This window comes from Puma concolor, chromosome C2 (assembly GCF_028749965.1).
Source record: "Puma concolor isolate L17-30 chromosome C2, mPumCon1.1.hap2, whole genome shotgun sequence".
Classification (NCBI taxonomy): Eukaryota; Metazoa; Chordata; class Mammalia; order Carnivora; family Felidae; genus Puma; species Puma concolor.
In genome coordinates this window covers 100,233,826-100,244,896 of record NC_141675.1, presented here as the reverse complement: position 1 = coordinate 100,244,896, position 11,071 = coordinate 100,233,826, and the positions used below count along the sequence as shown (strand labels likewise).

The window sequence follows — 11,071 nt, the reverse complement described above, 5'->3', positions numbered from 1 at the left end:
TTGTTAGAGATGGTCTCTCAGCGTTATGTAATCATTCCTTACTTCTGGATCTACATCAGAAATAGAAAAATGGCATAGGACATGAGAAGCTACTGGGCATACCTAGAATACTGTTAGAGCTGCAAACATCTACAGAGAAAAGCCACCTTGACCATTTTGCAAAACCCACTCTTCTCCATTCAGAGCTGAGGAGTTTGCTGACGCCAGGCGTGATTCAGGAAGCTGGGCAGTCTCCTGCTTCCTGCCAATCCAAAGGGATCTGTTCTGTCTGCATTTCCTGCATCCTGAGCTCCCAAATAACTGCTCTGTGAAGTTAACAATGTCAGAATCCTAATTTGCATTTCTTATGCTAAAATACTGTTGGCAGAATAGTTTGTGCTTTTCTTTTTTCATCCTCTCAGAGAATACTTAACATCAGAGTTTATTTTCCAAGGATTGAAAAACACAGGTTTTCTCACAAATTGCTAGTTTTTCCTTGCTGATGGCTAAAAATTCAGATAACCAAACAAATTTCCCAAAACAGGATATGTCGCAGATGCTGAGATACAGCCTTCTCTGAGACTGCATATTCAATCCAGTAGTTTCCAAACAGATCTAAAATGGTTCAGTTCCATGGGAAATAAGATGTTGGCTGCGGTCATCTGTGCTAAGCTAACCAAATTGGAGAAAAATTATTAATACTATATAACTGGCTCTGGTCTTAGACTTTTAGATAAGACTTAAAAATAATAGGACTGCTGCAGGCAGCAAGGAACTTCTCTGGTAAGGTGTATGTCAGAAATCTGGGATGTATTGGAGAAAAAAGCAAACTCAAAGGCCCATGGGCTTCATCTCCTTCTCTTGTGGAGGCTGAATGGGTGGGAGGATAAGACCACCTTTCTTACGCAAAAGAGCGATCTCTTCCTTTAAGGCCAAGATCCTTTCTGCCTGGACTTGGATCAGTTCAGTGACCTTCTTTCTCGCCACAATGTCTGCTTTCCGAGGGCCCTGGAAGGCATTGCCCTGTTGAAAGAAAACACCTCCCTGCTTTAAGCATCATTTGGAGTGTGAAAAATTCCCCATCCTAATGTTAGTAGTGCAGACCCTACCGTCCATTTAAACACCATTGCTCCTTAATTTAAGGGGCCTTCAAGTCCTCCACTGAAATTCCACCATTAGAAATGTGTTTCTTTGGCCTACTGAGTAACTGTTAAAATGCAAGTCCCATTAAGCTAGCTATCCATCATTCCTACTGAGGAGGGCTCAGCACTGCAACCATGAAAGACAAGGCACTTCCTTTTTTTATACAGCCTATATTTTGGTTTCCAAAAAGGAAATCTCTATTTCCTCATCTGACTCCTCCCCTTGTCCAGCCAACTCCTGCTCATGCTTCAGACATCACTTTTAGGGAGGCCTTTATCCTGTGGACTAGATAAAGACTTCTTGGTCTATGTTCTTTCAGAACATCCCTTATATATCATTGTGACTATGACATTGAACCTTCTGAAACTTCTATTTGAGACTCCTTTTTTAGGATTCAAAAAGTAGCGGTTTCATATGGTTCAACCTAAATGCCTGTTTGATGCCTGTCTTGCAAGATCCTGTGCCTGTAAGAGAGAAGGCCGGCGGGCCTCGATCTGACTACCCACCACCCGTCCCAGAGTTTGTTATAGAAGTATGGGCTCAATAGACTTTGAAGGCACATTAAAGGGAGGAAGATAGCAATTCTCTAGTGTCCACTCTGTGCCCAGTGCTTTCCATGTGCTATCTCATGTTCCCCTCACAACTCTGAACAAGCTGTTATTCCAGTTCACAGATATGGACACTAGACCAAGAGATTCATTAAACTGGGCCTTGTCACTATATTCCTAAGGATTTGAAGCAGGGTGAGAACTGGGTTACCGGAAGCCAAAAGCCCATGCTTTGTCCATTACCTCTACAGACTCACTTCATAGCTAAGTGGGGTTACTGTTACCCAATACCTTCTGCCTCGTCTCCCCTGCCCACCTTTACTCTATGTGCTATAAAAGCTAAATATGCCTTCCCCAGTTTCTCTTCCATCTAGGGGTGGCCACATGGATATAAGCAGAAAACGCTTTCTTAGTGAAAGGGACCCGAAAGGCTGACATTTGCATTCGGACACGAAGCTTTGAGCTGAGGCAGCCATCATGTGACTTTGAAGGAAACTTCAAAGAATCACAAGGAATCAGAGGTATTGGCCCTGGTGTTACAGATCCACTAAGCCTAAAACCCTCAGATGTCTTCTCCAAACTTCTTGTTAAGTGAGGAAAAGAGCCCCTATTTTCAGCTACTCTCCATGAGGGCTTTGGGCCACTTGTAGCTAACCTTATGCACCAGCTCATGCTGTCATCACTCCTGGTGTTACCCCACCTAGTCACTTTGAAGTCACCTTAACATTCCCTCATTTTCCTCACTGTATCCACTCAAAGTATGGCTATTCTTACTTTGAAATGTCCTCTGACACTTTTTTGTTCTTGCCATCTATATATCCCAATTCATGCCTAGATTGTTGGAAGAATGATAGCAATGAAGTCAACTTTGGAGGTGGACAGTCCTTGGTTTAAAAACTAAGCACCATGCAAAAACAAAAAAGCAAACCAAGAAATTAAGCACCATGCATTAGCTCTGAGCTAGTTACTTAACTACTCTGAGCTTAGGAAAGTAATATTTTGAGAGTAGTAGTATGAGACAGCTTATGTAAAGAGAATGTACATTTACATGTACAATGTATTACTTTATTGCTGTATGTATGCCTATGTGTAAAAATATGTATATAAAGATATGTATATGCTATGTAAAGAGACATATACTATTAATTTCCTTTCCCATTCAACCAATCTTCTACTCAAACTCTTTTCTGTCCAACATGTCTAGACTTATCAAAGCACATAAAGTCAACAAAATGTTTATGACTGCTTATTCTGTGAAGGTCTTGTTTAGGCATTAACCTTCTGGAACACTATCTTGTTCTTCACTCAAGGGCGTGGCTAAACGGCCCTTGATACTCAGATTCCGGTCATCCTCTCATACTGAATCTCCAATTATTAGCCTCCCAAGTCCTCTTACTCATTCTTTCTTCTAGATTTGTGCTTGGACCAGTGATTCTTAAACTCTAGCCTGCATCAGAATCATCTAGAAGACTTGTTAATGTAGTTGACTGGGCGCCTCCCCCAATGCTGCTGATTCAGATCTGCAGATGGGGCCCAAGAATCTGCAATTGTAGCAAATTCCCCAGGTGATGTTTACACTGTTCTTCAGGGGAACACACTTAGAGAACCCTTGGCTTAAACCATTTCCAGTATGCTTAAAGAAAACAAAACAAAGAAAACCAAGAGAAACAATGGGCATTTTTGCAGATGCTATTATAAGAATATGACATATATATTAAAATATGTCCTATGGGTCACCTGGGTGGCTCAGTCAGTTAAGTGTCTGACTCTTGGTTTCAGCTCAGGTCATGACTCGTGATTGGTGAGTTTCAGCCCCACATCAGGCTCCATGCTGACAGTGCAGAGCCTGCTTGGGATTCTCTTTCTCTCTCTGCCCCTCCCCGCCTCAAAATGAATAAAAAACTTTAAAAAATAAAAAACATTTAAAAAATCAAAATATGTCGTGTATGTGTTAGGTTGCTAGAGGGTACCTCACCTAGGTGAACCTTGAATCAGGTGAACCTGTATTAAATAAGAGTTATCTACCATATACTATGTATTATGTCAGGCTGAATAAGAATTATGTAAGAACAAGGTGAAAGCCATACAAAGTAATAAGTGTTTTAATAAGGTAATGTGAGATCCTACAATTAAAGATACCCACTTTAAATCAAATGAAATAAATATTGGAAATGGGTATTTAACACCAAATTTAGGGATTATATTGGTGTCATTTGTACCTAAATCTCATCTCACCAGGGCCAAGGCAAACCCCATAGGTTAATACATATGTAAATTCATGGCACCCAAATGGCATACAATAAAGCCAGTCCCTCAGACTCACTTATATAGTAGGTACCAGCAACTTCATGTCCTCCAGGACCCAGGTGGGCTGGACGTGGTCTTGAGATCAAAATTTGTTTAAATTCCAGTACTTGATAGTCTTGTGAATAGTTACCTTTATAGAGTTTCCCCAACTCTGATAAAGGGTCTGAAAAGAAGTAACATACCTGCTGGTTCTGTAGTGTATTCAATCGAGAATCAAGTTTCTTCTTTTCGGTACATAAATCATTCATCTGATGAAGCTTTTTGGTGTGTTCCTTTGTCTTCATCATCAGCTCCCATCGTACTTGAGCAATCTTTTCCTGCCAGGGCAGGAAGATGCAAAATGGATTAAGTGAATAAGAGATGAATTAGAAAAATGCATGTCCAGATTTGATCAAAACCATTCAACAAACATGCATATGGAAAAATTTAATCAGAAATCAATATTAAGATGCAACCTGGGCCAACTGCCTTGTCTCTGATTTGATTAGGGAAAAGCAGAATGTAGGTATGCTCAAGGATCAAAATAGGTAAAAATAAGATAGATACCGATTTATTGTTGAAGAATGAAATGAGTGTGCATACTGAATGCTGCTATTCATTATTTAAAAGGAAGAACATTAATTGAAACAGCAAGCTCTCATATATTGTTCTTTTCCCAGTCTCGGCCCATGATCCTCAAGGTAGCCAGCTTGAATGGCCATAGGTCTCCTAATGGCTTTCTTTGTTCTCTTACTGCTTCAAAAAATTATTTTAGGTTGCCCCTATTATCTCCGGCATTCCCCTGAAAGGAACCAGTCCCATTGACATGAACGCTCCAGTAATTTGCTTCTTCAAAGCATTGTGGTGAATCTTGGATAGCAAAGATGAGACAAGATAGCACTAGGAACCTCTTCTCCTACCCTGTCTACAGATGAGGTAAAACTGGAAACTGGAGAAGTCACAGTGATCTGGGGACTTGCAAAGTTTTTATAAAAGCTCCTGTGTTTGAATCTGGCTATAACTGGGGCACTGCCTCATCTCATAGCTCAGGCAACAATGTAGGCATTAACATCTTCTAAGATCCTACCAGCTAAATAGCCCATACCTGGTTATAGAACTTATTACTTAGAGATGTTTTCTAATTTCCAGCTACTAAAAGCATGCAAAAGCAATAGGGAATAATATAATTGGGACCCTCAGAGCAGAGCAGTTCCATCTCTAACACTGCTAGAACATTTATTTATACATTAATGTAGACCTCAAAGTGGCATCTTTGTAATCATCCATGCCATTTTGTCATCGTATGTCCATGTACTTAAGACCCCAAAACCCAGTGCTGGTGTTTTCACTAGCACAAGATAGGCAAGTCCCTTAAACTAAATGAATGGTAAGGATGCAAGACAGGCTTAATATCATAAAAGTTGCCCCTATTATCTCCGGCATTCCCCTGAAAGGAACCAGTCCCATTGACATGAACGCTCCAGTAATTTGCTTCTTCAAAGCATTGTGGTGAATCTTGGATAGCAAAGATGAGACAAGATAGCACTAGGAACCTCTTCTCCTACCCTGTCTACAGATGAGGTAAAACTGGAAACTGGAGAAGTCACAGTGATCTGGGGACTTGCAAAGTTTTTATAAAAGCTCCTGTGTTTGAATCTGGCTATAACTGGGGCACTGCCTCATCTCATAGCTCAGGCAACAATGTAGGCATTAACATCTTCTAAGATCCTACCAGCTAAATAGCCCATACCTGGTTATAGAACTTATTACTTAGAGATGTTTTCTAATTTCCAGCTACTAAAAGCATGCAAAAGCAATAGGGAATAATATAATTGGGACCCTCAGAGCAGAGCAGTTCCATCTCTAACACTGCTAGAACATTTATTTATACATTAATGTAGACCTCAAAGTGGCATCTTTGTAATCATCCATGCCATTTTGTCATCGTATGTCCATGTACTTAAGACCCCAAAACCCAGTGCTGGTGTTTTCACTAGCACAAGATAGGCAAGTCCCTTAAACTAAATGAATGGTAAGGATGCAAGACAGGCTTAATATCATGGGGGAGCCAAGTGGGGCTCACAGAATCATCTCTGGCTGCACAGATGTTTCATGGGAACCACTGACAGCATTTCTTGCCTCAACCCAAGTTCGACCAAGTTGGGTCACCTGTCCTCCCATCCGTTACCTCCCACATCTTCATTTCCTTTGCATTTGATAGCTCCTTTCGAAGTTTTTTGATCTTTAGCTCTTCAAGCGTTGTATTCACAGAAAGTGTCTGAAGGGCTTCTAGGTCTATCACACGGCCAAACTTGCTGATCATTAGCTGACGGACCATTTCTTCCATTTCTAAAAGAAGACATCACTGTCTTAGGTTGTTCAGTAGTTCCATGGTTATTAAATGAACAATACCAGTAACAACAACATTCTATAGAACAACTTTTGCAAGAGGATGGTAAAGGATTTTATGTTACCAGTTGATTTTTCCTGTGACTCTACCTGCTCCTTTGCTCACCTACAATGCCCATTCCTGTGTTTGCACCTACTTGAAAATCCTGTGTAAAGCAGACTCCGCTTTCCCCGCTGGCTTACATGCTATGAGGTGTCCCTCCGCAGACTGTTAATGGGCCCCAACTAGACTAGGGATGCTTCAGATTTTTTTTTTATTACTGATCTCTATAGCATCTAGTGTTAGGAACAGAGAAGGCACTTAGAAGAAAAGTTCCATCCTACTCCAAGTAAAAATTAAAGTCACTGCAGTGGTTCATGAGGCCTTACAAGGTCTGTCCTGCCCCTGTGATCTCTCCCCACCTCCTGCTCTCCTCCTATACTTCTCTCCTCATTAACTGCAGACACACTGGCCTCCTGTTTGCTTCTCAAACATTCCAGGCTCACTCCTTCTCAGTTCCCACTGACTGAAATGCTCTTCCCAAATAACCACATGGCTCCCTCTCCCCAGCGCATTTTCTGAAAGCAAGTTGTGAGATGGGTGAAAGGCTCATTTCCAATACACTCAGTCCTGAAGTGGTAACCAAGAGCAGGTCTTCATCCTCTAACCAGGGAAAACCACACCTTACCAGGTAAGCCATGTTTCCAGGGAGCAGTTCCTGGCCCCTACTCACCTGAGCACTCTGCTTTCAATTCCTTCTTAATTTCTCTTCTTAGCAATGATTTCCATCTAACATGCAATATATTTTACTTTTGTTTACTGCCTTTTCTCAACATGAGAACACTGGAACATCTGGAGAAAATTCCATTTGTGGGGTCTGAGCTCCCCCAGAAAATAAAATCTCGTAACAAGACTTTCTCAATCACCAGACTGTCCCCTAAGTCTGAAGGCTCAAAAGTATAATGAGATGATACAATTCTGCTACAGTGCAGAAGTTTGTATTCTGGTATCATTGTTATGACTGAATATAATGGTGTAACCACGGCTGCCATTGTGCCCTATCCAGGGAGGGGTTATTCACTTCTATGTGAGTAGGGTTCCCAGTGACTTGTGTAATGTGATGATAATCCGTGATACAAAAATTAAGGTTAGAACATTTGCACATGTGTGCTAGCCTGTGGCTGCCTGCTTTGCCTCTCAGTAAGAACTTTGACTCCCTTCGGCTAATGCCCTTTCTCAGGACAGCCTCATGTACTAGGACACGGACTCTGGTCCTTGCCATTCTCTCTGTGGAACCAGCCTATGCCTTTCTCCTACTCAGGTCAGCTAGTGTTCACTAGAGACATAAAGCCTTCTGGAATATTTACCACATGAATTCCCCATGGCTTAGAGCTGTGTCATCCTTGGAATGGAGTGAATGAACTTACCTCTTCCCATCACCATGTTCTAGACTCCCCTCTTCTTGTCCATGGGTCTGGGGAGGAAAGAAGGCAACAGCAAGCCAACTGTGGTGTTTCTCATCACTGCTAAGCCTTTGCTTGCTGGCTTACAGAAAAGGAACCCATTCCTAGTTCTACTTTCAGATTCAGATCAGTCTTTAACCAGACTCACAACTTGCTTTTCAGAAAATGGGCCGGGGGATGGGTGAGAGAAGAACTGAAAGTTGCTGAAAAACCTTATATCACACAGATTATTCCCTTTTATTTCCATTCACATTCTGAAAATTTGAATACCTCATTTCATCTTCACACATTTTCCCAAACTGAGAGTTACCCAAAGGGAAACAAGCTTCTTTCCTTGTTTTTATACTAGCTTATTCCTTGGTTTGATGAATAGCACTTTCAAATATAAACAATATTCATGAGCTACAGAAGCCAGAGGAATGTGAAGTACATGAGAAGGCCTACACCTAAGAAAACTCTGCGTCTCAAATAAGTGTTATTTAAACCTGGAGTCTTAATGTGTATTTTTTTTTAATTTTATAATCCAGCCACCCATGAAGGCAGAACCATCAACATTCATTGGAAACTGGCCTCTACAAATCCAAGCAACTTGGATTGGTTGACCAGTTGACCACCATAGTCTTCCCATTTTTTCTTTTTCAAATTAAAAAATATAAATATAGTTCAAATGTGGTAAAATACACAACAGAAAAATGTATCATTTTAATCATTTTCAACTGTACAGTTCTGTGGCATTAAAGTAGTAAAGTATTGGCAATATTGTTATTTTTAAAGTTGAAAAATTCACAACTTACACTCATGTTCCATATATCAAATACTACAAAAAGTATTTTTTAAAGGATAGTACTCTTTATACTGTACATCTTATAGTAACCACCTTAACTCCAGATAGATTAAAAATGCAAATATGAAGAACACTAGTAATAGAGGAAACCGTAGACAAAATATCTTTATGATCACAAAACAGGAAAGGATTTCTTAAGACCTACACATAGACACAATGCAAAAAAAAAAAAATTTGATAACATTAACTATATTAAGATTTTAAATGTCTATATCCCAAAAAAGATACACTAAACAAAGTAAAAAAATCAACTCACAAACTAGAAGAAATTTGAAATGCACTTAATGGACAAAGACAGAATACAGAAAGAACTCCCCAAAATCAATAAGAAAACAAGAAATAGAAGTAAAAAATAGGCGAAGTATATAACAGACAATTTACAGAAAAGGAAACACAAATAAATGGCAATAAATGTATGCAAAGATGTTCAACCTCACCAGAATCCAGGAAACATGAATAAAAACCATAGTGAAACACAATTTAACATCCACAAGGCTGGCAAAAAAATATTAACACTTGACAGCATCAAATGTTCCTGAGAATATAGAGTCTAGACAATTCTCACACAGTGCTGGGGAAGAGGAGAGAGGCAGGAGTGAGATAAAATGGTACAACCACCCTAGAGGGCAACTTGGCAATATATAGGAGAGCTGAAAATGCATAATCCCCCTACAAACCAGAGACCCCGGTCCTGGGGATTCACCTTCTCACATGGGCAGGGAGAGGTGTACAAGAAGGTTTACTCTAACTCCGTAATCACAAAAAATAGATATACCCTAAATATCCATCGACAGAAGATTGAAGAAATAAATTCTTTCCAAGTCCTATAATGGAATATGGTAGCAGCAGTTAAAGTGAATAAATTATCTATAACAATATGGATACCTCTCAAAAATTGGTTTAATAAAGTGAACTGAAAAACGATATGAACAATATAGTACAGTTATAAACATGCACAAGATTCCATATATTATGTGTGGATACATAGATATGCATGCGTACTTACCTGCCAGTTGACCCTGGGGAAGGGGATAGCAGATAATATCGGAAAGAGAAGGGGATTAAGTTGTCCCTTCCATGTTTTAATTTCTTAAGCTTGGTTGTTAGCACACAGTTACCATGTTACTCTATATTTCATCATGCAAAAAACCTTTTAAACTTAAGAGAAACAGTTTCTATGAGAAAAGACTCATTCTTTTAAAACAAGAGGGGGACGCTTCAGTGATAGGAGGAGAGATGGCAGCTAGGAAGACGAGAAGGTGTTTCCTTGCTCTCAGTGGTTCTGATTCTGTGATTATTACTGTTTTCAGAGTTGGAGATGGTCACTTAATAGTTCCTTCTCTTATCAATAGATAGTGCTAGATAAACCATGGGTTTAGTTACTCACTGCTTATAGTTTTTGCCATCTCTCTCTTTTCTCGGATAAGCTGTTTACGCCTCTCCCGGCATTCTTTGTTGAGTTTTTGCTGCTTGGAATTTTCCTCATGAAGCTGTCTGATTCGCTCTTGCAGCCGTCCCAAGGAATGGTTAGAAAAGACCAAGGTTCCAGAAAGATCATTAGGTATTTCTCCAAACACTATATGCTCTATCTATCAAACAAACAAAAACAAAACAAAAACAAAGACCGAATGAAATGTAAGATCACAGAAAGCACTTCCTTCTCTGTCCCTTGTTTTAGGTCATTGCCTTTGGACTTCTATCATTCCCACTACTGAGTAAAGGAAAGCAGGAAGTTGCCTTCAGATAGTAAGCCACATTATGTCCCTTTAGAGACAGCAAATCTTCCCACAGACTATGCCTAATGTCTACTGCATAACCAAGGAACAAGCATTTCAGGGTGGGGATATTAGACAAATTGCTTTATATGGCTAATCCAGTTTGGGTCAGGTTACACAAAATATATGTGAGGCTGATCTAAGGCTTCCCTTCTAAAATACAGCTTTCCCTCTTTACCTGACAAAAGACCTGATAGGCCTTTTCTCTGATATGTATCTTTGCATTTAAATGTAAGTTGTAATTCAAATAGAGTGTGGAAATGGGCAAAGAGGGAAAAAAGAAAAAGGACGTTTTTCTTTTGTCTTGCCCTTCCTCATTAACAAGCAGCTGTTAAGATAATTCTTGCACCATTAGTTCTTGTCTACTTAAAGATGGTGTGAAAAGTGACCTGTACACAAGATCCAAGATTTCAACTTCTAAGACGTTTCTTTCTTAAGTCATTGGCTGGCTATTCGGAGCACCTGGCTGGCTCGGAAGAGCATGTGACTCTTGACCTTGGGGTCGTGAGTTCAAGCCTCACATTGGGTTTGAGGTTACTAGAAAAATAAATAAACTAAAAAGATAAATTAAAAACAAATTGAGTCATAGGCTGCTCATTTCATCAGACTGAAACAATTAATTGGACTTTTGAAGTCATAATGGG

At 39.9% G+C, this 11,071-nt stretch overlaps 1 protein-coding gene across 3 annotated transcripts in view; it reads right to left on the bottom strand.

Annotated features, from left to right (window-relative positions):
* Positions 1-405: 405 nt before the first annotated feature.
* CFAP44 (cilia and flagella associated protein 44) overlaps positions 406-11,071 on the bottom strand; it is a 151,481-nt gene continuing 140,815 nt past the window's right edge. For all 3 annotated transcript variants that reach the window (XM_086675417.1, XM_086675416.1, XM_086675418.1), the window contains 4 exons: positions 10,040-10,241; positions 6,145-6,305; positions 4,160-4,294; positions 406-1,002 (listed from right to left, as the gene is read on the bottom strand). In XM_086675417.1, coding sequence (XP_086531543.1) covers positions 811-1,002; positions 4,160-4,294; positions 6,145-6,305; positions 10,040-10,241 — 690 coding nt within the window. In that variant the 3' untranslated portion in view covers positions 406-810. The remainder of the gene's footprint in view (positions 1,003-4,159; positions 4,295-6,144; positions 6,306-10,039; positions 10,242-11,071) is intronic.